Here is a 26,549-nt window from a genome sequence, read left to right as displayed (position 1 = left end):
CTGTTTTTTTTTTTTTTTTTTTTTTTGGGGGGGGGGGGTGCTATTTTTTCCACATGAAGTAATTCCTGTAAACCATTAAATTGTAATGTGTACAGTAAGTATCACTGAAACCATTTTATATGTGAACGTTCTTGATAAATTTCTTTAAAGAAGTACTGCATGGATAATACTCAATTTGTGGTTTATCTTTGCACCTTATTGAAAGGCTTTTCTGTAACATTTGTAACTCTTGCTTGCTTGTTTTCCTTTTCCAGCAGAACATGGAATCTGGTACGGAAGCCCAGCAGAGTGGAGATGCTGTAGTTACTGAGGCAGAATCTCAGCAGATGTCAATACAGGCACAACCACAGATTGCAACGTTAGCACAGGTATTAAGACACATTTCCAAAATGCACTTGCTGTTAATGCAGAGTATGTTTTGTGTTAAGTAATGCAAAACTGTATCTCATTGCTTCTCTGTAGTGCTTCAAATACTGAAATGTTTAAGCGAAAGGAGATATGAGGATGTCTTGTGTCAAAATTACTGGTAAGAAAGATGTAGTTAAAAAAAAAAAAAAAAAAAAAATGGAAGTTTAATATTAATGTGAACTTAACAGCTACTGCAATTTGATTTGATTGCCCGAGCGCATTTCTAAAAATTTGTGCCACATTGAACGTTTAGGAGCCATTGTGATGTAACATTCTTTGGTCCCCTGGAGCAGTGGTATCCAACCTTTTTTGCACCAAGGAACTAGTATCAATGTAAGACAATTTTCCACGGACTGGCCATCTTGCGGCATGCATAATAAAGTAGATGTTTATTTTTTTATTAATTTATTTGACGTTTGTTTAACAAGGAGGCCAGACCCGGGGAGAAAAGCTCCAAAGTACAATAAAAAGACAGTTGGCAGTAATTACCAAAAAAGTGTACATTCTGCTTAACCGCCTAACACTGATCTACTATGGTTGAGAGGTAAGTAAACCTAATGGTAACCTTACTGATTTTATGTTTATAAGAGCAATATTTAAAATCTGTCCCTGTTTGGCTTGTCCAGCATACCTCTCGACTGTACAGATTTTCACAGAATGTCCAGATCTTTGCCTCATATTTTTTGTCTTTTTCTCATAAAATTCTTAGTTTTCTGGCAAATCACTGGCAGATCATTGAATCTAAAGTCAGAAAATGACAGTTGAGTTTCATACATCATACCCTTCAGGAAATTCATGCTAATGCAAAACCTGTATTTCTATCAACTTTCGAAATTTGTAAGAGCAGTACTTAAAAGGGTCCCTATTTTGGGCCTTTGTCCCCCCATTATTTTTGGCTTTGTCCAGATTTCTTGATCGAAGTAAGAGGCTGAGAGGTATTCATACCTCTCAACTGTACAGATTTTTGCAGAATGTCCAGATTTTTCCCGCTGAGTTTGGTCTGTTCCTCATAACTTTTGTGATTTTTCTGGCAAATCACTGGGATAATCTGAGGACCAAAGTCACTAAATGATATACATTTGTATTTCAGACCTCATATCCTTCAGAAAAATGCATGATAAGACAAATCCGGTTATTTTAGCAATTTTATTTGGTTATAAGAGCAATATTTAAAATCTGTCCCTATTTGTCCCCCCATTCTGTTAGGCTTTGTCCAGATTTTTTGCACTACTAAGAGGTTGAGAGGTATTTTGTGTGTGTGTGTGTGTGTGAGTGAGATAGAGAGGGGGGGGAGTGAAGAGTAAGAGTGATTGTTGGCAGCAGCAGCAATGAGGTTTGTGTACCTTTCGTCCATACCACACACACTGTCTCTCTTGCATTCATGCATGCATTCACTCACACACATCACTCTCACTCTTTTTTCCCCCATCTCTCACACAGTCACTCCCTCATTCTTACCTGCATTCACTCAAACTTCACTCTTACTCTCTCCCGATCAAACACACACAGTCACATCCTCATTCATACCTGCATTCATTCACACATCGCTCTCTCTCCCGATCTCACACACACACACACACACACACACACACACACACACACACACACACACACACACACGCAGTCACTTCCTCATTCATACCTGCATTCATTCACACATCGCTCTAACTCTTACGATCTCTCACACACACACACACACACACACACACACACACACACACACACACACACACACACACACACACACACACACACACACACACACACACTCTTGCTTTCATGCACACACTCACTCACACATGGAGACAGACATATAAACACACTCATACAGGCATTCACTTACTTACCTGATGGCCCGGTACCAGTCTACGGCCCGGTGGTTGGAGACCGCTGCCTTGGAGTAATTGTGCATTTCCCATGATGCCTTGATAAAGGGAGGTTTGTTTTTATACATGTATTTCTTTAGTTATCAGAGGAATTGAAAAGCAAATAATAAAACTTCCTTCTGTGTTAGTAAATGTGTGCAAGCTCTTGCCAATAGGCCATAGAAGAGAGTAAGTCTTAATTTGAGCTTCATTTTAGCTGTTTAAAAAGAAGTTGAAATTGTCTTCTCATTCTGTAGTATATGTTTGAGTTGTGGCTCCTTGGGCTAAACCATTTGCTGTTTTAACCCCACCCTCACCTGTTGCTTTTAATGTTTTGTTGACAGTTTACCATTTTCATCTTTGGAAGTTTTCATATTTTTTCTGTATCTTTATTGCCTCCTAGCCTGTCATCTCCAGGCCTCCCCAGTGGCACATCAACCCTCGTTTCTTGATATTAGGGATTCGCCCCCCAGATCTGCACAGGGAGTCTTAAATTGGGAACAGCCATTATCCTCATAGGTATTGGGGGTGGTTTGATAGCATTAATGTTTGTGACCTAACCCCGCCCTCTGGTGGTGACATGCCCTGATGTGTCACCACTAAGACTACCTGTGTTTCCACCATGTCCACGTATGTAAGCTCCTTCCCAGGAGCTATATTCACAGAAAACACTGCCTTACTTACAGTACTCTTCCACCATCCCTCTTTTTGTTGGGTGCATATAGTTGGTTGTTGGAGGTGCTGTTTGGTTCAACAACTTTTTTGGGGGGGTGTATGTGTTCCATTTTGTGTGGAACAGTCATTGATGTTCATCGTGCATACACCTGCAGTAATCACATATGGGTTCTCTGCCGTCAGGCGGGTCCTCGGTCGGCCGAATTCCAAAGTCTAGGTCCGGCATCGGTTGTTGTCGCTTTCTTTCCTGATGTCAGTGCGACAGGGGTATATAAGACACAGCCGACGCCATATTCTTCAGTCTTTTTTGCCGCGCGGTGCACAAAGCAGAAGCAGTTCGCAAGTGCCGGTCGGCCAGCTCCCGAATTTACAAAAAATTGGAAACCGAAGTCTTCTTTAAAGCTAAGTACCCCGTTGGGGAAACTTTTCTTGCCTCAGACCGATGTCAGACAAAGTTAACAATTGTATTTCTTGTGGGAAGCAAATACCGCATAAGGATTTCCATTCCCTCTGCATACCTTGTTTAGGCCCAGACCACAACGTCTCGGGCTGTCGCTTTTGCGCTACTTTCAATAAGCACACTATTAAGCGTCGGGTGGAGTTCGCCCAACATTATTTTGGTAAAGCCTTTGATTATAAAATGTCGTTGGAGACTCCGACTACCGTTTTGTCCAAAAAACGCAAGGACAAGGACCGACACACGAGGTCAGCGGTCTCCACCGACACCACGCCAAAACCGGCTGCACGTGGTCCGGTTCTCAGCGAGACGCCTTTGCAGTCTCTGACTACCGACGACACTTCCTTGGCGGTGTCTTCTGTACCCGAGACCGTAGGTGCCTCGGCCCTTACTCAGACTACAACCACTGAAGCCACTGTGAGTGTTGAGCCTCCTAATGTGGACAGGTCCACTTCCACCCAGGGTGTCTTTAGGCACTCATCTTCCTTTTCCATTAAGGCCTTTACTAAGTCCAAATCAGCCATGCATCCCAAGAGGCCTGTTGCTCAGGGCCCATCCCCAGGCCCCATGCCTAAAAAGCAGATGCTTAAAATGGCTGAGGATTTAATTACTCTTATCAGGGGTTCCCAACCCCCTCCAGACAAGAGACCCAGAGTGGAGGAAGATTCTCCCTCTTCTGAACAGGGCTCCATTTTCTCAGAACATTCTGATGTAGAGGAGCACTCTTACTCCCCTTATGAAGATTCGGATGCAGAACAGTCCATTCCGTCTGTATCTCCCCCAGAGGATTTCTCTTTTGGGGAAACCTTGCACACCTTGAGGGAGCACTTCCATTGGGAAGGCCAAGACTTTTCTGATTCCAAGAAAAGGCTTAGGGAATTTCTTTTGTTACCTCAACACAGACCTCTGGCTATACCTCCTGTCTTGGACATACTTGATGATGTTTACTCGGAGGCTTGTCTTAATCCGGATTCCCTGCCTCCTGCCCCAGTCAGACCGAAGATGATACTGATTGCTCCAGACTGGCCAAGACAGCACTGGTACCCACTCCTGAGGAGCCTAACACATACTCCTCCCTGGCCTCTACCTCTAATGCCTCTTCTGCTGACTCAGCACAGCTACAAAACTCTTCACAGTCAGCTGAAAACACTCAATCTCGCTGCATGGAAAATTCCTTAACACCACAACAGATCCTACTCCCCAAAGAGGTGCAGGACGTCATTCTGGAGGCCAGAAGGCCATCTACTAGAAAGGCCTACTCCGCAAAATGAAAACGGTTTTGCTCCTAGAATGAGAAAAAAGGCCAGGATCCAAGAAAACTAAATTTGCCTCCGGTATTACAGTATCTAGCTGAGCTGCTGAACAGTGGTCTTTCATTTTCCTCCATAAAAATCCATGCCTCAGCCATTTCTGCAGAATTCAACACGGATCCACCATTATTCTCTCACCCACTTTTAAGACAATTCCTCAGAGGGGCTAAGAATATAAGACCACCAAGGAAACAACCAGTGCCAGCATGGGATCTTAATTACATTCTAGAAAAATGAACATTGCCTCCCTTTGAACCAGCTGCCTCAACAGATTTGCAATATTTGTCCTGGAAAACAGCTTTCCTTCTGGCCATTACCTCAGCTCGTAGGGTTTCGGAACTACAAGCCCTCATGGCTGTTCAGCCCTTTCTCATTTTCCATCAGGACAGGGTTTCCCTTCGAACCAACCTGTCATTTATGCCTAAAGTGGTATCCAGGGTAGCTTTGAATCAAGCCATACATTTACCTACCTTTTTACCCCAATCCTCAAAACAAAGGGGAAAGGCTGCTACATTCCTTAGACATCCATAGACAACTACGTTATTATTTGGACAGAAGAAAGCCTTTCAGGAAATCAGAACAACTTTTTGTGTCCTATGCTGTAGGAGCTCAAGGGAAGCCTGTTACCAAACAGACAATTTCAAAATGGATTGGCCACTGCATACGATTTTGTTACTCCTATCATGGGAAATCTGTCCCTTCAGGCATCAGATCCCACTCCACCAGGGCCACAACTACCTCTACAGCCTTCCTCAGAGGAGTTCCTACCAAAGATATTTTGGAGGCAGCCACTTGGAGTTCTGTGCATACCTTCACAAAACACTACCACCTGCCTTTATATTCAAAAACTAGAGCAGGCTTTGCCACTGCTGTGTTGCAGGGCATTCTGGCTCATCCCAGTTCCACCTAGTGCCTACCATCCTGTGTGTAGCTTTGGGATTCTACCCATATGTGATTACTGCAGCTGTATGCACGATGAACATAGTAAAGTTTTGTACCTACCATAAATGTAGATGTTCGAGTGCTAATACAGCTGCAGTACAGGTTTCCCTCCCTCCTTCCCCTCTTGGTAAAGGACTAGTGGCTAACACCCCCTCATACAACCTAATTTGGGTTATCCTTCTATGGTGTATTTGTTTGCAACTACTGTTTTTTGATTACATTGCATTGCTTGAATATATTTATAGATATAATTTATGTAGTGCCTTCCTTCTGGGGGCACCTGACATCTGGGGCAAGAAAGACTGAAGAATATGGCATCGGCTGTGTCTTATATACCCCTGTCGCACTGACGTCAGGAAAGAAAGCGACAACAACCGACGCTGGACCTAGACTTTGGAATTCGGCCGACCGAGGACCCGCCTGACGGCAGAGAACCCATATGTGATTACTGCAGCTGTATTAGCACTCGAACATCTACATTTATTGTAGGTACAAAACTGTACTTTCACAATGCTCGTTTTTTATATGCCTTCCTGTTTACAGTTGCCACCTTTTCAAATGCCCAGAGTGGGACATTTTTTGTAGGAATGTGTGATTTTGTAGGACAAACCATATTCTGAGACTGTAGGACAAACCATATTCTGAGACTGTGCCAAAGGACTGAACATCACTTTTTTTTCTTTTCAAAAGGTAAGCTTATTCTTGTAGCATTTGAGTTGATTATGCTGTTTCATATAACATTTAGGTGTTTCAGATTCAAAATAGTTGATCCGATGTCTTTTCTGTGTTGGTTCAACCTGTGTGTTATTGAGTCCAACTGATTCAATACTGGCTAATTTCGTAGACTTCAGCTCAAGAAGCTCCACTTTCTCTACAAATACCCCCACCCCCCATTACTAAAACTGCCCCAGATCTAGTTTTCCGCCATTCTGAACAGATGCTAATTTCCTCTCATTCCTGTATCCCTTTTTAGACAGAGTTTTTCCTCCACTATCTGTTTTTCTGGTTAATATTAGCAGTGTGTACGTGTGTGTGTATGTGTGTGCGGGTGTGTGTGTGTGTTTACTGTTAGTGATAGGTTTGTGTTTTATATTGTACAGTTAGCTGGTTACTAAGATGGGTTCTTGTAGTAATTTTTCCCACCTTTCAGGACTTGTTCCATATAGTGTGTTGTGTTTTGTTAGCGCTTAGGATAAAGAAAGGTTTCAAAAAGTGTGTGTCTTGTGGTCATAAGCTTCCCTCCCAGGAGACATGACCGGTGTGTGTACTTCCTCTGGGCCACTCTCTTTGAGTCCCCTTGTGGGATTTGAGTGCTTTGGCTATTATACAGTCAGTGAGAGAAGGGCGGAGCTGATCCTTAAGGGTCCTCTCCTGTCGGAATTTCTTCCTGCCAGTAAAGGTGAAAAGGCTGGTCACAAATATACTAAGGACCCCAAATCCTCTATGGGAGACACTGCTCCAGTTTCTGGCCAACTGGATCCAAAAATCCTAAGTGCAAAGGACTAAATATCACTTTATTGCCAAAGTAAAAGCTTATTCTTGTAGCTTTTCAGTTGATTATGTTTTTCATATAACATTTAGCTGTCCTTCTATTCACATGTTGCAGTATCCATCACATATGGGTTTACTCCTTTTGCTACGCGAAGGTCTGGCCAGTATACAAAAGTTTTCAGTCAGTGTATGGTGCTGGGACATCTGACGTGGCTATTTGAACGTGGGCCATAAAAGTGACATCTGCACGCACCAGCCTTCAGAACTTCTCAGCCACCAGTCGACTATTGGGTGTTCCTGCCTTCCCAGCCGTCAGATCTAGAAGAAATCGGATAAGTGCCACGTTGGTGAGCCTTTTCAGTAATTTTTCTTCATCTTAATGCTTGTTCATGTCATCCAGAAAGGGCAAGTGTAAGTGCGGCCGTCAGATACCCCACAAGGATGCCCACGATCAGTGTCATTTGTTTAGGTTGGTCGCACAACTACAAGGCCTGCTTCATTTGCCAGGCATTTATGCAAAACACTTTGCGCAGCTATCTGCACTCTCTCAACCTTTATCTGGAAAATCAACATTTAAAACAATTAGCCTTGGGTATGGAGGGTTCTGCCGACGTACCTGCTGAACAGCCAAAAAAGAAAGCCAAGACTATCAGGCCTACCACTGCCGCTGAGCCTCTTGTGTCTGACACACAGCCTGCGGCCAGTGTCAGCCTGGTTGAGGATTCTGTTTCCACCGCCTCAGATATAGTGGGTACATCTATGGAAGCCACACAATCCCACGCAGAGGGCACGTCCGTAGAGGCTGATGTTCATCGTGCATACAGCTGCAGTCATAACAGATGGGTTCTCCTGCCGTCGGGCGGATCCTCGGTCGGCCGAATTCCAAAGTCTAGGTCCGGCGTCGGTTGTCATCGCTTCTCCCCTGACGTCAGTGCGACAGGGGTATAAAAGAACCAGCCGACGCCGTTTTCTTCAGTCTTTCTTGCCGCACGGTGCCCGAAGCAGAAGCAGTTCGCAAGTGCCGGTCGGCCAACTCCTGAAATTACGAAAATTTTGCAACCGAACCCCCCCCCCCCGGACAAAAGGCCCAGAGTGGAGGAAGAATCCCCCTCCTCGGACTAGGCCTCCATTATTTCAGAGCACTCTGATGAACAGGAACATTCATACTCCCCTTTTGAAGATTCTGATGCAGAGGAGTCCATTCCCTCTGCCCCCCCCCCCCCCACTGGGAAGGCCAAGAGTGCTCAGACTCCAAGAAAAGGCTTAGGGATTTTCTCTTGCTCCCTCAGCACAGGCCTCTGGCTATACCTCCTGTCTTAGACATCCTAGATGATGTGTATTCGGAGGCCTGCCTTAACCCAGACTCTTTACCTCCAGCTCCAGTCAAGCCTGACAGGTACTACTGGGTTCCTGACTCACACCAATTCTTATAGCTCAAGGGAAACCAATTTCCAAACAGACAATCTCAAAATGGATAGCCCACTGCATACGCTTTTGTTACTCTTTTCATGGTAAGACTGTACCTGCAGGCATCAGATCTCACTCCACAAGGGCCACAGCTACCTCTGCAGCTTTCCTCAGAGAAGTTCCTACCAAGGATATATTGCAGGTAGCCACACCTTTTCCAAGCACTACCACCTACCATTATACTCCAAAACTAGAGCAGGCTTTGCCACAGCAGTCTTGCAGGGCATTCTGGCTCCTCTAGTTCCACCTAGTGCCTACCACCCATTTCTTAGCTTTGGGATTCTACCCATCTGTTATGACTGCAGCTGTATGCACGATGAACATAGTACAGTTTTGTACCTACCATAAATGTAGATGTTCGAGTGCTAATACAGCTGCAGTCCAGGTTTCCCTCCCTTCTTCCCCTCTTGGGGTATTCTTTTATGGTGTATTTGCTTGCAACTACTGTATTTTGATTATATTGCATTGCTTTATTACACAAATTTATGTATTGCCTTCCTTCTGGGGGCACCTGACATCTGGGGCAAGAAAAACTGAAGAAAATGACGTCGGCTGGTTCTTTTATACCCCTGGCGCTCTGCCATCAGGGAAGAAGCGACGACAACCGACACCGGACCTAGACTTTGGAATTCGGCCGACCGAGGACCCGCCGGACGGCAGGAGAACCCGTCTGTTATGACTGCAGCTGTATTAGCACTCGAACATCTACATTTATGGTAGGTACAAAACTGTACTTTCTTCTAGGCAGTTGTTCCAGTCGGCTCCTAGGCCCCCAAGTAGAATTCTGAATCACCAGTGTAGATCCTCAAGGTCTCCAGCCAAGTCTATCCAGCCAAGTCTACCCACTTCCTCCAGATCATCCAGGAGTCTGTTGGCTTCCAATATGGACAGGATGATGAGGAGCTTTCTCAAAACCCACATAGAGTTTGGGCCTTCTGGTGTCTCCAACCCATCTGGCTAGGGAGGGGCCTTTCCAGATGATTTTCATCGTGTTACCCTGCTGCAGTCATCACACTTGGGATGTCCTTCATGGATGCATCTGCAGTCATAACAACTGGGTTGTCCTGTCGTCAGGCAGCCCTTCGGTCGGCCGGATTCCAAAGTCCGGGTCCGGCTTCGGCTGATGTCGCACTTCACCCGACGTCATCTCTGCTGGTCTTCGGGTATAAAGGCATCAGCCGACGCCATTTTCCTCGGTCTTTCTTGCCGCGTGGCGCCCGAAGCAGAAGCTGTTCGCAAGTGCCGGTCGGTCAGATCCAGAGATTACTACTTCCGAATACTACTTCGAAGACTTCTAAAAGCTAAGTACCCGTTGGGGACTCTTTCTTGCCTCAGCCGATGTCAGAAAAAGTCAATAACTGTTTAACTTGTGGGAAACAAATACCTCATAAAGATTTCCACTCTTACTGTTTGCCTTGTTTAGGCCCAGACCACGACGTAGCAGCCTGTTCAGCCTGTGCCTCATTCAACCGACGAACGCTTAGGCGTCGGTCGGAGTTTGCTGAACAGTTTTTCGGCTCAGATTTTGCGTACATTATGCCGCCGGATCCTCCGACTACCCAGATTGTTAAAAAACGCAAAGAAAAAGACTGACACTTTCGTGGTCCGCGGTTTCGGCCGAAACCATGGTTAAGCAAACCGCGAGTGTCTCGGTTTCGGCCGAAACCGAGAAAACTGATCAAAGCACAGCTGAATCAATGACTACTACTGAGGCTCCTGCTACCTTACTTGAATCGGCCTCAGAAATCTTACCTACAGTGGTTACTAGTGACTTATCAGACACCATCCCTTTGGATGTCTCTACCCCAGCACGTGGTGCTGCTAGGCCTCCTGCAGCCATGTCTATTAAGGCCTTTACCAGGGCTAAAGCAGCCAAATCTACTAAATCAGTGCCTGTTAGCCCCCCTCAACTAGGCCCACTTCTAGTTCACAAATGCTTACTCTGGCAGAAGATTTAATATCCTTAATTAGGGGATCTCAATCTCACCCAGACAGGGCCTCTCAGCCCCCAGAAAAGAGACCTAGAGCAGAGCCCCCCGAGCCTGTGTCCTCTGATGATTCCGCGGAGGACTCCGATATTACAGACCAGCCAGAGGCTCATTTCTCCAATTATGAAGACTCAGATGCTGAAGAATCCATTCCAGCTGCTTCTCCACCAGAAGAATTCTCCTTTGGGGAAACCTTACATGCCATGCGAGAACAATTCCAATGGCAGGAACAGGATTTCTCAGATTCCAGAAAAAGACTTAGGACTTTTCTGCACCTCCCACAACACAGGCCTTTAGCTATACCTCCTATCCTCTCTGTTGTGGACGATGCATTTAATGATGTCTGCACTGCACCAGATTCCTTACCTCCAGCCCCTGCCAAACCAGACAGATTTTACAGGGTTCCAGACACTCATCACCACTTATACAAGGCCCCACTTGCAGACCCCGAAACTATATCCCAGGGGCCTAAGGCAGTAGCCTCGACCACAGCAAAAAACCCTATTCCTTCTGAAAGGGAAGCCAGGTCTTTAGACAGATGGGGCAAAAAGGTTTACACCTCCGCTACTCTCTCAGCTAGAGCTTTAAATTGCCAGTTTCACATGATACAATACCAAGAGTTTATGCTTGATCAGTTAACTAAAAAGCTATCCTCTGATGACTCTATAGATAAGAAATATATATTAGAAATGGTAAATAACATACAACAGGTTAGTAACCATTCCTTAAAATGTGGCTATGATGCACTGGAGGCTTCATTTAGATCAGCCATGACTGGCACAGTGATAAGAAGACATGCATGGCTGAAGGAACAGGTCTTACGGATCATGTTAAAGCTAAGTTATTAGATGCACCTATGGATAAGGCCAGTTTGTTTGGTACACCTGCCCAGCAGGTAATGAAGAAAATGGAAGAAAAGGCAAAATCTGTACAAACGGTTAAAGATTTCTTGCAAGTTCAACCCCCAAGGTTTAGCAGGAACTGGCCTGCCAAAAATTGGTCCTTTCCTGACTCCACAAGATCCCAAAGGGGCAGGAATAGACGTCCCAGAGGCAGAAATCAATCCAGAGGGGGTGCCTACAGAGGACGACCGTGGCAAGGTAATAACAGAGGCACAGACACAGCCACTGCCACTACAACAGCACAGTGACTTGATTCTAACTCCGCCTACCAGGGAACAAATAGCAGCACCATTAGGCGGAAAATTAACCTTATTTTCGAAGAACTGGCACTATATCACAAAAGACAAGTGGATTCTGCAAACCATAGACCAAGGATACGGTTCCACTTCCACACTTTACCAGTCAAAGAGGAATGCCAAACCTGCCTCCAAATCAAAAACAGAAGCTCTACAGCAGATAATGCAACTAACAAAGATGAGAGCTGTGGAAAGAGTGCCAATAACAGAACAAGGCAAAGGATTCTACTCCAGACTATTCCTAGTTCCAAGAAAGGAAAAAGCTGGAGACCTATTCTCGACCTGTCCTTCTTAAATACATACATCATTGTCCCAAAATTCAAAATGCTGACCCTCCAGCAACTTCTTCCCATGCTGGGCAAGGAGTGCTGGCTGGTAACTCTAGATCTCAAGGAGGCATACCTGCACGTCCCCATCGACCAATTTGCAGAAGATACCTCAGATTTCTTGCAGGATCAGAGCACTATCAATTCTCAGCATTGCCCTTTGGCTTATCTACTGCCCAGAGTATTCACAAAATGCCTGGCATCAGTAATCGCCCACTGCAGACTATAGGGAATCCAAATTTATCCATACCTGGACGACTGCCTGCTACAGGGGACAACAAAAGCAAGCTGACAACAGATTTACAAAGGGTCATTTACTTGCTACAAGCACTGGGATACACAGTCAATTTACAAAAGTCAAGGCTGATACCATCCCAAACAAGGACATTCTTGGCTGAATTGGACACAGTAAAACAAATGGCATTCCTAACTGCAGAAAACAAAAAGAACTCCCTCTTTACTTCTTGGCACTAACAAAACAGAACAAGCTAACAGCAAGAAAAGTTCTACAGGCCTTGGGCTTCATGGCATCCTGCATAATCTTGGTTCCACATGCCAGACTACATATGAGAAAACTACAGTGGTACCTAAAGAATTTATGGTCCCAACACAGGCACAGCCTAGAAGCAGAAATTCCTCTAATCCCATGCCTAAAACAGGAGTTCCTATGGTGGGCTCAAGCATGCCAGTCAAATCCAGGCCTACCCTTTCACAACTATCAAGCAAGCCAAACCATCACAACAGACGCCTCAGACCTAGGATGGGGGGCTCACATGCTGGACAAATGCGCACAAGGATTGTGGACACAGGACCAGCTCCATCTGCACATCAACCTAAAAGAAATGCTGGCAGTAAAACTGGCAATCCAAAAATTCAGACCATTCCTCAAAGCAGGACATTTGATGATAAGGACAGACAACACCACAGTCATGTGGTACATCAACAAACAGGGAGGCACTCATTCATACCCCCTATGCAGAATGACTTTGGACCTTTGGAACCTGGCGCTCAGCTACAACATCCAGTTACAGGCAATATTCGTACCAGGAAAGGAGAATACTCTAGCAGACATGTTAAGCAGAACCACCTCGGATGCTCACGAATGGATGCTACACCCGGACATCTTCAAGGCCATCTCAAAGAAATGGGGAATGCCACAGATAGATCTATTCGCTTCCCCTCTCAATCACCAGCTCAAAAAATTCTGCACAAGGACATTCCACCCACTTGCATGGAAAGTGGACTCGCTCTCCTTCAGCTGGAAAGGCCTGACAGCATATGCATTCCCACCTCTTCCCTTGATACACAAGGTATTACTAAAAATCAAGGAGGAACGTCCAAGGATAACCCTGATAGCTCCAAACTGGCCAAGACAACACTGGTACCCATTGCTGAGGAGCATGTCTCGGGACAAAATGTGGTCAATACCCCTGATGCCTTTGATGTTAACTCAGAACAACTACAGCATCATGCATCCAAACCTAAAAACGTTGCAACTGACTGCATGGAACATCACATAGCAGCAACTAATCCAGAGCTTTCCCAAAGGGTTAAAGACATTATCCTTGAAGCCCGCAGACCTTCAACAAGAAGGAACTATGCAGGAAAATGGAAAAGGTTTGTCATTTGGAGTGCTGAAAGAGGAAAAGATGTGTCGATTATAGACATTGCTAACATTCTGGAGTATTTGGCAGAGCTTCTACATACAGGCCTGTCCTATTCCTCCATCAAGATACATGCATCAGCTATTTCAGCAGAATACAGCTTTGATCCACCTGTCTTTTCACTTCCTTTACTCAGGCAGTTCCTCAGAGGGATCAAGAATGTAAAACCTCCTAGGAAACCACCATTGCCAGCTTGGGATTTGAACTTTGTGCTGGAAAAGTTGACACTCGCACCTTTTGAACCAGCAGCAACAGCAGACCTGCAGCATCTATCGTGGAAAACTGCTTTCCTACTGGCAATAACCTCAGCAAGAAGGGTTTCTGAACTTCAGGCCCTAATGGCAGTACAACCCTTCCTAATCCTCCACCAAGATAGTGTCCATGAGGACTAATCCTACATTTATGCCTAAGGTGGTATCCAGAGTGTCTTTAAACCAGGCAATCCACCTACCTACCTTCTTCCCAAACCCACAAAACAGAGGGAAAGAATGCTGCATACCTTGGATGTACATAGACAGCTACGCTACTACCTGGACAGAACAAAAAGTAACAGAAAAACTGACCAGCTGTTTGTAGCCTATGCAACAGGAAGGGAAGGAAAAGCGATTTCCAAACGGACAATCTCCAAATGGATAGGAAATTGCATACGATTCTGTTACTCCTTTCATGGAAAACCAATTCCACAGAACATAAGGCCTCATTCTACAAGGGCAACAGCCACTACCACAGCCTTCTTACGAGGAGTGGCAACCAAGGACATTATTGAGGCGGCTACTTGGACCTCCGTGCATACATTTGCCAAGCATTATAATTTACCTCTGTATTCCAGATCCCGAGCAGGGTTTGCCACTGCTGTACTGCAAGGGATCCTAACCACACCATAATCTATTCTTCCTCCTCCCTAGTTGGCTATGGTATTCTACCCAGTTGTTATGACTGCAGATGCATCCATGAAGGACATAGTACAGTTTTGTACCTACCATAAATGTAGATGTCGAACTGGATAGCATCTGCAGTCAGGATTACCCTCCCTCCTTCCCTCTGTGGTACTCCTAGGGTATTTACCCTCCTAATAGCTAGCTGGCGGGGAGTCTCTTATGGTGTATTTGTTTGTATATATGTACATACATGCTTATTTTTGTGTTTGCCTTCTATCTTTTTGGAAACATTGGCATTTACCCAAAATTTAGCCTTCCAAGAGGGCAACTGGCATCTGGGGCAAGAAACACTGAGGAAAATGGCGTCGGCTGATGCCTTTATACCCGAAGACCAGCAGAGATGACGTCGGGTGAAGTGCGACATCAGCCGAAGCCGGACCCGGACTTTGGAATCCGGCCGACCGAAGGGCTGCCTGACGACAGGACAACCCAGTTGTTATGACTGCAGATGCTATCCAGTTCGGACATCTACATTTATGGTAGGTACAAAACTGTACTTTATCCTGCCGTCAGGCGGTCCTGCAGTCGACCTGAATTCCAAAGTCTTGGTCCAGCGTCGGTTGCTGTCGCTTCTTCCCTGACGTCAGTGCGCCAGGGGTATACAAGAGGCATCCGACGCCATTTTCTTCAGTCTTTCTAGCCGTGCGGTGCCCGAAGCAGAAGCAGTTTGCAAGTGCCGGTCGGCTGACACCTGAGATTTTCGATTCGAATTTCAGTCCGAAGTCTTCAATAAAGCTAAGTACCCCATTGGGGAACGTTTTCTTGCCTCAGTCCGATGTCAGAAAAAGTTAACAATTGCATTTCTTGTGGGAAGCAAATACCTCATAAGAATTTCCATTACTGTTGTATTCCTTGCCTAGGCCCAGACCACGACGTCACAGGTTGTCGGTTTTATAAACGAACTATCAAACACCATTTTGACTTTGCACGACATTACTTTTGTAGAAAATTTAATTATATCATGCCGTCGGAGCAGCCGATGACCGGCATACATAAAAAACGCAAGGATAAGGACAGGCAGCCTAGGAACAAGCCAGACTCCGAGGCCTCTGCTGGGCCTGTCGCCGGTTCTCCGGTTTTCAGTGAGGCACCTACGCAGCCCCTGACAACCGCAGAACTGGAACCCCAGACAGCTGAGGATTCTCAAGCGGAGTCTACTAGGCCGACGCAGCCATCTTCCAACACCGGAGCAGAAGTAGACCCCGGTGCAGTGAAAACTCCTTCGGTTGCAGAAGGTGTCTTCAGACCGACTACACTCACCATTAAATCTTATGCTAAGCTTAAAATACCTTTAAAACCTAAGAAGACTTTACATCAGTCTACAGTTCAAGGCCCCATGCCTAAGAAACAGATGCTTAAGATGGCTGAAGATTTGATTACCCTAATCAGGAGTTCCCATCCCCCTCCTGGTAAAAGACCAAGACAAGAGGAGGATTATGCTTCTTCTGACCAGGTTTCAGTTTCCTCAGATTCTTCTGAGGAACAGGATTACACTTTTCCACCTTATGAAGACTCTGATGCTGAAGACTCTATTCCCTCAGCTTCTCCCCCTGAGGACTACTTCTTTGGGGAAACTTTACATACCATGAGGGAACATTTCCACTGGGAAGGCCAGGACTACTCTGATCCTAAGAAAAGGCTCCGAGAGTTCCTTTTACTACCCCAGCACAGACCTTTTGCTATCCCTCCAGTTTTAGATATTGTGGATGATGTTTACTTGGAGTCTAGTTTAAATCCAGACTCTCTACCTCCTGCTCCAGCCAAACCAGACAGATACTACAGAGTACCTGACTCACACAAATTCCTTTATAAAAGCGCTGTGGCTGACCCAGAAACAATTTCCCAGGGTCCTAAGGGAGCTAAAGCTTCTATGGCTAAAAATCCTGTGCCCTCTGAAAGGGATTCCAGAGCCCTAGATAGATGGGGAAAGAAATAAACACCTCAGCAACTCTGGCTACGAGAGCATTAAATTGTCAGTTTCACATGCTGAAATATCAGCAATTCCTAATGTCTCAATTAAAACAAAAAATGAGCACACATACTGAACAGTCTGAATTCAAGGAAATGCAGGATCTGTTGCATGCAGCTGAACAGGTGGGCAAGCATACTTTACAATGCTGATTTGATTCGTTGGAAGCTTCCCCTAGAGCAGCTGTTACTGGCTCTGTCATACGTAGACATGCTTGGTTAAAAGAACAAACCCTTCCTGATCATGTTAAAGCAAAATTATTGGATGCACCTTTACAGCAGGATGTATTATTTGGTGTCAAAGCAGAAGAGGTTTTAAAGAAAATGGAGGATAAGGCAAAGTCTATGCAGACGGTCAAGGATTTTTTGCAGGTACAGCCCCCTCGTTTCAGCAGAAATTGGCCAACAAAAAACTGGTCCTTTCCAGCTTCTGACAGATAACAGAGGGGCAAATACAGACGCACAAGGGGCAGAGGTCAGTCACAAGGCCCTTACAAACCTCGCCAATGGGGTACTGCTACCCAGAAAGGAGGAGAAGACAGGCCCAAGCTAGCAGAAGACAAACACAATGACTCAATCCTCAAACTACAAGCAAATCTCTCTTGGCAGCTCCCTTGGAGGAAAATTAGCATTTTTTGCAGACAACTGGCACATCACAAAAGACAAATGGGTCCTAAACATTGTCTCTCAAGGTTACAGATTCCACTTTCATACCTTACCAAGGATAAAAGGAATGCCAAACCTGCCACCAAATCAATGGGCAGAGGCACAAAAACAAATTACAGCTCTCATGGACATGAGAGCCATTCAACCAGTACCTACACAGGAGCAAGGACAAGGATTTTACTCGAGACTCTTTCTAGTCCCAAGAAAGGACAAAGCATGGAGACCCATTCTGGATCTTTCAATTCTGAACACCTATCTGCAAGTACCAAAATTCAAGATGCTAACACTACAGCAGCTTCTTCCCATGCTGGGCAAGAATGCTTGGCTAGTAAAGTTGGACCTCAAGGAGGCATACCTGCATGCCCCTATCGGACAAAATTGCAGAAGATACCTCCACTTCATTGCAGATTCAACACATTATCAATTCTCTGCACTGCCCTTTGGCTTATCTACTGCGCCCAGGGTCTTCACAAAATGCCTGGCACCAGTAATTGCATACTGCAGACAAAGAGGAATTCAAATATACCCATACCTGGATGACTGCCTTATTCAAGCAGAAAGCAAGGACATTCTTTTAAAGCATCTGGCATTTGTCAAACACCTAAGTTGCCTAGGGTACACAGTAAACGAAAAGAAATCAAAACTAGTGCCCTCACAAACCATAATATTCCTGGGTGCCAGCTTGAATACAATGGCCCAGATGATTTATCTCATGCCAGACAAGCAACAACAGCTGACTCAATATTTCAAAATAATGGCAACAAAGACCCAACTCCCTGCAAGAAAAATTCTGCAGGCCTTGGGATTCATGGCATCTTGCATACTACTAATACCATTTGCAAAACTGCATATGAGGAAATTACAATGGTACCTGAAAAGCATATGGACTCGGCACAGCCACAACTTGGAAACAATGATACCACTCATTCCCTGCATTCAACAGGAGTTTCTATGGTGGGCACAGGCATGCCACCTCAACAAGGGTCAGCCTTTCACCTTACCCACAGCCAGGCAAACTGTGACAACAGATGCATCGGACTATGCCTGGGGAGCACACATGGCAGGTCAGTGCATTCAGGACAAATGGACTACAGATCAGAGGCATCTGCATATCAATCAAAAAGAAATGCTAGCAGTACAGAATGCCCTAACAGCTTTCAAGGACCTCTTACACCCAGGACAACTAATAATAAAGACGGACAATACCACAGTACTGTGGTACATAAACAAGCAAGGGGGCACACATTCCCGCCCTCTATGCAGGCAAGCAATGACCTTGTGGAACACTGCACTGTCTTACCAGGTTCAATTACAAGCACAATTCCTCCCAGGAAAGAAAAACACATTGGCAGATGACCTAAGCAGAAACATCATGGATCCACACGAGTGGAAACTAGATCCACAAGTATTTGCAATGATAGCTCAAAAATGGGGACGCCCACACATAGATCTGTTTGCAAGCCCCCAAAACTACCAACTTCAAAAATTTTGCACAAGGACATTCCATCCACAAGCTTGGAAAGTGGACACCCTCTCATTCAGTTGGAAAACATTAACAGTGTATGCCTTTCCTCCACTGCCTCTTCTAGCAAAGGTACTGCTGAAAGTCAGATTAGAGAGGCCACAAATGATGCTCATTGCACCAGACTGGCCACGCCAGCATTGGTATCCAATTCTAAGGAACATGGCCCACGGCCCACCATGGATTTTCCCACAAATTCCTCACCTGCTCACCCAGCGAGACAATCAGATTCTACACAGCCAGCTCAAGACTTTAAACCTGGCTGCATGGCAAATTACCAAAACAACCAGCCAACACCTCTATCCAAAGCTGTTATGGATGTCATTCTGGAGGCCAGGAGGCCCAGCACCAGGAAAACCTATTCAGACAAATGGAAAATATTTTGCGCCTGGAACCAGGCTAAAGGCCAAAATCCCCTTGATCCAAACATTCCTCAGATTCTACAATATTTAACTGAGATGTTGCACAAAGGACTTTCCTTTTCATCTATTAAGATCCACACCTCAGAAATTTCAGCTCATTACAACACAGATCCTCCTTTATTCTCACATCCACTCCTAAGACAGTACCTCAGAGGGGCTAAGAACGTAAGACCGCCCAGGAGAGCACCAACACCTACTTGGGATCTCAACTTTGTTCTGGAAAAGCTTACACTGCCGCCCTTTGAACCAACTTTTTTCAGCTGATTTAAAATTTCTTTCATGGAAAACTGCCCTGCTACTAGCAATAACCTCAGCTAGAAGAGTCTCAGAGCTACAGGCACTAATGGCAGTGGAGCCTTTCCTCATTTTTCATCAAGACAGAGTCTCTCTACGAACTAACCCTTCCTTTATGCTAAACGTGGTATCCAGTGTGGCCCTAAACCAAACCATTCATTTGCTCACCTTTTTCCTAAATCCCCAGAACAAAGGAGAAAGACTCCTGCACTCTTTGGACATTCACAGGCAATTACGTTACTACTTGGATAAAACTAAGGCTTTCAGAAAAACTGACCAGCTCTTTGTAGCCTATGCTACAGGATCACAAGGAAAAGCTATCTCAAAACAGACTATTTCTAAATGGATAGGGCATTGCATACGTTTCTGCTACACGCATCATGGGAAACCGATACCTGCTGACATTAGGTCCCACTCCACCAGGGCTACAGCTACATCAGCAGCCTTTCTCAGGGGAGTGCCAACCAAGGATATTCTGGAAGCTTCAACTTGGAGTTCAGTGCACACCTTCACCAAACACTATCACTTACCTCTATATTCTAAGACTAGAGCTGGTTTTGCCACTGCAGATGTTCATCATGCATACAGCTGCAGTCATAACAAATGAGATGTCCTTCATGGATGCATCTGCAGTCATAACAAGTGGGTTGTCCTGTCGTCAGGCAGCCCTGCAGTCGGCCGGATTCCAAAGTCCGGGTCCGGCTTCGGCTGATGTCGCACTCCACCCGACGTCATCTCTGCTGGTCTTCGGGTATAAAAGCATCAGCCGACGCCATTTTCCTCAGTCTTTCTTGCCGCGTGGCGCCCGAAGCAGAAGCTGTTCGCAAGTGCCGGTCGGTCGGATCCAGAGATTACTTCTACCGAATACTACTTCGAAGACTTCTAAAGTTAAGTACCCCGTTGGGGACTCTTTCTTGCCTCAGCCGATGTCAGAAAAAGTTAACAATTGTTTAACCTGTGGGAAACAAATACCTCATAAAGATTTCCACTCTTACTGTCTGCCTTGTTTAGGCCCAGCCAGCGACGTAGCAGCCTGTTCGCCTGTGCCTCTTTCAACCGACGAGCGGCTTAGGCGTCGGTCGGAGTTTGCAGAACAGTTTTTCGGTACTGATTTTGCGTTTATGCCGCCGGATCCTCCGACTACCCCAAAAAGCAAAGATAAAGACCGACACTCGCGGTCCGCGGTTTCGCCGAAACCACGGCTAAGCAAACATGAGTGTCTCGGTTTCGGCGAAACCGAGAAAACTGCTCAAAGTACAGCTGAACCTATTCTTACAACTGAGGCCCCTGCTACAATTCTTGAATCGACCTCAGAAATTTTACCCACTACGGTGGTTGACTTATCAGACACCATCCCTTGGATGTCTCTACCCCAGCACGTGGTGCTGCTAGGCCTCCAACAGCCATGTCCATTAAGGCCTTCGCCAGGGCTAAAGCAGCCAAGACTACTAAATCAGAGCCTGTTAAACCCCCCTCATCCAGGCCCTCTTCTAGTTCTCAAATGCTTTCTTTGGCAGAAGATTTAATTTCTTTAATTAGAGGATCTCAATCTCACCCAGACAGGGCCTCTCAGCCCCAGAGAAGAGACCTAGGGCAGAGCCCCTGAGCCAGTGTCTTCTGATGATTCTGCTCATGAATCAGACATAACTGACCAGCCTGAGGCTCCTTTTCCAATTTTGAAGATTCTGATGCTGAAGAATCCATTCCAGCTGCTTCCCCACCAGAAGAATTCTCCTTTGGAGAAACCTTGCATGCCATGCGAGAACAGTTCCAATGGCAGCAACAGGATTTTCAGACTCCAGAAAAGACTTAGGACTTTTCTGCACCTACCACAGCACAGGCCCTTAGCTATACCTCCTGTTCTCTCTGTGGTGGATGATGCTTTCAATGATGTTTGCTCCGCTCCAGATTCTTTACCCCAGCCCCTGCCAAACCAGACAGATTTTACAGGGTGCCAGATACTCATCACCACCTTTACAAGGCTCCTCTTGCAGACCCAGAAACTATATCCCAGGGTCCCAAGGCAGTAGCCAACCACAGCTAAAACCCTATTCCTTCTGAAAGGGAAGCAAGGTCACTAGACAGATGGGGTAAAAGGTCTACACTTCAGCTACTCTCTCAGCTAGAGCTTTAAACTGTCAGTTTCACATGATACAATACCAAGAGTTTATGCTTGATCAGTTAACTAAAAAGCTAACTACTGATGAATCTCTTGATAAGAAATATGTATTAGAGATGGTAAATAACATACAACAGGTTAGCAACCATTCCTTAAAATGTGGCTATGATGCACTGGAGGCTTCATTTAGATCAGCCATGACAGGCACAGTGATAAGAAGACATGCATGGCTAAAGGAACAAGCTTTACCGGATCATGTTAAAGCTAAGTTGCTAGATGCTCCTATGGACAAGACAAGTTTGTTTGGTACACCTGCCCAGCAGGTTATGAAGAAAATGGAAGAAAAGGCAAAATCTGTTCAAACTGTTAAAGATTTCCTGCAGGTCCAACCCCAAGGTTTAGCAGGAACTGGCCTGCCAAAAATTGGTCCTTTCCTGACTCCGCAAAATTTCAAAGGGGCAGGAATAGACGTTCCAGAGGCAGAAACCAATCCAGAGGAGGTGCCTACAGAGGACGACAGTGGCAAGGTAACAACAGAGGCACAGACACAGCCACTGCCACCACATCAGCACAACCACAGTGACTTAATCCTAAATCCGCCTACCAGGGAACAAATAGCAGCTCCTCTAGGCGGAAAGTTAACCTTATTTTCAAAGAACTGGCACTACATAACAAAAGACAAGTGGATTTTACAAACCATAGATCAAGGTTACGGTTTCACTTCCACACTTTACCAGTCAAAGAGGAATGCCAAATCTACCTCCAAATCAAAAACAGAGGCTCTACCAGATAATGTAGTCAGCAATCATGAGAGCTGTGAAAAGAGTGCCAATAGCGGCACAAGGAAAGGGATTCTACTCCAGACTATTCCTAGTTCCAAGAAAGGAAAAAGTTGGAGACCAATTCTCGACCTGTCCACCTTAAATACATACATCACTGTCCCAAAATTCAAAATGCTGACCCTACAGCAACTTCTTCCCATGCTGGGCAAGGAGTCTTGGCTGGTAACTCTAGATCTCAAGGAGGCATACCTGCACGTCCCAATTCGACCAATCTGCAGAAGATACCTCAGATTTCTTGCAGGATCAGAGCACTATCAATTCTCAGCATTGCCCTTTGGCTTATCTACTGCCCAGAGTATTCACAAAATGCCTGGCATCAGTAATCGCCCATTGCAGACTACAGGGAATTCAAATTTACCCATACCTGGACGACTGCCTGCTACAAGGGACAACAAAAGCAAGCTGACAACAGATTTACAAAGGGTCATTTACTTGCTACAAGGACTGGGATACACAGTCAATTTACAAAAGTCAAGGCTGATACCATCCCAAACAAGGACATTCTTGGGCTGAATTGGACACAGTACAACAAATGGCATTCCTGACTACAGAAAAACAAAAGAACTTCCTCTTTACTTCTTGGCACTAACAAAACTGAACAAGTTAACAGCAAGAAAATTTCTACAGGCCTTGGGCTTCATGGCATCATGCATAATCTTGGTCCCATTTGCCAGACTACATATGAGGAAACTACAGTGGTACCTAAAGAATTTATGGTCCCAACACAGACACAGTCTAGAAACAGAAATCCCACTAATTCCATGCTTAAAACAGGAGTTCCTATGGTGGGCTCAGGCATGCCAGTCAAACCCAGGCCTGCCCTTCCGCAGATGTCAACCAAGCCAGACCATCACAACAGGCGCTTCAGATCTAGGATGGGGGCCCACATGCTGGACAAATGCGTGCAAGGATTGTGGACACAGGATCAAATTCACCTGCACATCAATCTAAAAGAAATGCTGGCAGTAAAACTGGCAATCCAAAAGTTCAAACCTTTCCTCAAAGAGGGCCAGTTGATGATAAGGACAGACAACACCACAGTCATGTGGTACATCAACAAACAGGGAGGCACTCATTCATACCCCTATGCAGAATGACCTTGGAGCTGTGGACCCTGGCACTCAGCTACAACATTCAGTTACAGGCAATATTTGTACCGGAAAGACAATACTCTAGCAGACATACTAAGCAGAACCACTTCGGATGCCCACGAATGGAAGCTGCACCGGACATCTTCAAGACCATCTCAAAGAAATGGGGAATGCCACAGATAGACCTATTAGCATCACCTCTCAATCACCAGCTCGAAAAATTCTGCACGAGGACATTCCACCCACTAGCATGGAAAGTGGACTCACTCTCCTTCAACTGGAAAGGCCTAACAGCATATGCATTTCCTCCTCTTCCTCTGATACACAAGGTACTACTAAAAATCAAGGAAGAACGTCCAAGGATAATCCTGATAGCCCCAAACTGGCCAAGACAACACTGGTACCCACTACTGAAGAGCATGTCTCGAACAACATGTGGCCAATACCCTGATGCCTTTGATGTTAACTCAGAACAACTACAGCATCATACATCCAAACCTAAAAACGCTGCAACTGACTGCATAGAACATCACATAGCAGCAGCTAATCCAGAACTTTCCCAAAGAGTTAAAGACATTATTCTTGAAGCACGCAGACCTTCAACAAGAAAGAACTATGCTGGAAAATGGAAAAGGTTTGTCATTTGGAGTACCGAAAGAGGAAAAGATGTGTCAAACATAGATATGCCTAACATTCTGGAGTATCTGGCCGAACTTCTTCATTCAGGCCTGTCCTACTCCTCCATCAAGATACATGCATCAGCTATTTCAGCAGAATACAGCTTTGATCCTCCTGTTTTTCGCACCTTTGCTCAGGCAGTTCCTCAGAGGAATCAAGAATGTAAAACCTCCCAGGAAACCACCATTACCAGCTTGGGACTTAAACTTTGTGCTAGAAAAGTTGACACTAGCACCCTTTGAACCAGCAGCAACAGCAGACCTACAACACCTGTCATGGAAAACTGCTTTCCTACTGGCAATTACTTCAGCAAGGAGGGTTTCAGAACTACAGGCCTTAATGGCAGTGCAACCCTTCCTAATCTTCCACCAAGATAGAGTGTCCTTGAGGACTAATCCTACATTTATGCCTAAGGTGGTATCCAGAGTATCTTTAAACCAGGCAATCCACCTACCTTCCTTCTTTCCCAACCCACAAAACAGAGGGAAAGAATACTGCATACCTTGGATGTACATAGACAGCTACGCTACTACTTGGACAGAACAAAAATAGCAGAAAGACTGACCAACTTTTGTAGCCTATGCAACAGGAAGGGAAGGAAAAGCTATTTCCAAACAGACAATCTCCAAATGGATAGGAAATTGCATACGATACTGTTACTCCTTCCATGGAAAACCAATTCCACAGAACATAAGACCTCATTCTACAAGGGCAACAGCCACTACCACAGCCTTCTTACGAGTGGCAACCAAAGACATTATTGAGGCGGCTACTTGGACCTCCGTGCATACATTTGCCAAGCATTATAATTTGCCTCTTTATTCCAGATCGAGCAGGGTTTGCCACTGCTGTACTGCAAGGGATCTTAAACACACCATAATCTACCTTTATCCTCCTCCCTAGTTGGCTATGGTATTCTACCCACTTGTTATGACTGCAGATGCATCCATGAAGGACATAGTACAGTTTTGTACCTACCATAAATGTAGATGTCGAACTGGATAGCATCTGCAGTCAGGATTACCCTCCCTCCTTCCCTCTGTGGTACTCCTAGGGTGTTTACCCTCCTAATAGCTAGCTGTTGGGGAGTCTTTATGGTGTATTTGTTTGTATATATGTACATATATGCTTATTGTTGTGTTTACCTCTATCTATTTGGAAACATTGGCATCTATCCAAATTTTACCCTGCAAGAGGGCTACTGGCATCTGGGGCAAGAAACACTGAGGAAAATGGCGTCGGCTGATGCTTTTATACCCGAAGACCAGCAGAGATGACGTCGGGTGGAGTGCGACATCAGCCGAAGCCGGACCCGGACTTTGGAATCCGGCCGACTGCAGGGCTGCCTGACGACAGGACAACCCACTTGTTATGACTGCAGATGCTATCCAGTTCGGACATCTACATTTATGGTAGGTACAAAACTGTACTTTATCCTGCCGTCAGGCGGGTCCTCGGTAGGCCGAATTCCAAAGTCTAGGTCCGGCGTCGGTTGTCGTCGCTTCTTCCCTGACATCAGTGTGGCAGGGGTATAAAAGAGCCAGCCGACGCCATCTTCAGTCTTTCTTGCCGTGCGGTGCCCGAAGCAGAAGCAGTTCGCAAGTGCCGGTCGGCCAGCTCCTGAGATTTACGAAAATATTTCAGCCGAAGTCTTCTTGAAAGCTAAGTACCCGTTGAAACTTTTCTTGCCTCAGACCGATGTCAGACAAAGTTAATAATTGCATTTCATGTGGGAAGCAAATACCGCATAAGGATTTCCACTCTTTCTGTATTCCTTGCTTAGGCCCAGACCACGACGTCTCGGCCTGCCGTTTTTGTGCTAGATTCAACAAACACACTATTAAGCGTCGGCCGGAGTTCGCTCATCACTTTTTTGGTAAAAAATTTAATTATATTATGTCGTCGGATACTCTGACTCCAGTTTTGAGTAAAAGACGCAAAGATAAGGACGGACATACGAGGTCCGCGACTTCTACTGACACCGTGCTAAGGCCGACTACCGGTTCTCAGCGAGGTGCCTACGCAGCCCCTGAGTACCGATGACACTTCATTACCGATGTCTTCTGTGCCCGAGGTCGCAGGCTCCTCGGCCCCCATTCCGACTACAGATACTGACGCCACTCTTGGCGGGGAAACTCAGAGTTTAGACAGGCCTGCCATTTCTCAAGGTGTCTTCAGGCCTTCCTCCTTCTCTATTAAGGCTTTCACAAAATCTAAA

At 45.5% G+C, this 26,549-nt stretch overlaps 1 protein-coding gene across 3 annotated transcripts in view; it reads left to right on the top strand.

The window, feature by feature from the left end:
* The window catches only part of CREB1 (cAMP responsive element binding protein 1), a 1,172,277-nt gene that overhangs the window by 441,811 nt on the left and 703,917 nt on the right, over positions 1-26,549 (top strand). For 2 of the 3 annotated variants that reach the window (XM_044060540.1, XM_044060543.1), the window contains exon 2: positions 255-368. In XM_044060540.1, the coding sequence (XP_043916475.1) occupies positions 261-368 (108 nt within the window). In that variant the 5' untranslated portion in view covers positions 255-260. The remainder of the gene's footprint in view (positions 1-254; positions 369-26,549) is intronic. The other variant, XM_044060541.1, reaches the window with a different exon arrangement.

This window comes from Protopterus annectens, chromosome 2.part0 (assembly GCF_019279795.1).
Source record: "Protopterus annectens isolate FY-2018-M chromosome 2.part0, PAN1.0, whole genome shotgun sequence".
NCBI classification, from domain to species: Eukaryota; Metazoa; Chordata; order Ceratodontiformes; family Protopteridae; genus Protopterus; species Protopterus annectens.
The sequence above is the reverse complement of the archived record's forward strand: the minus strand, read 5'-3'. Positions and strand labels throughout refer to the sequence as shown.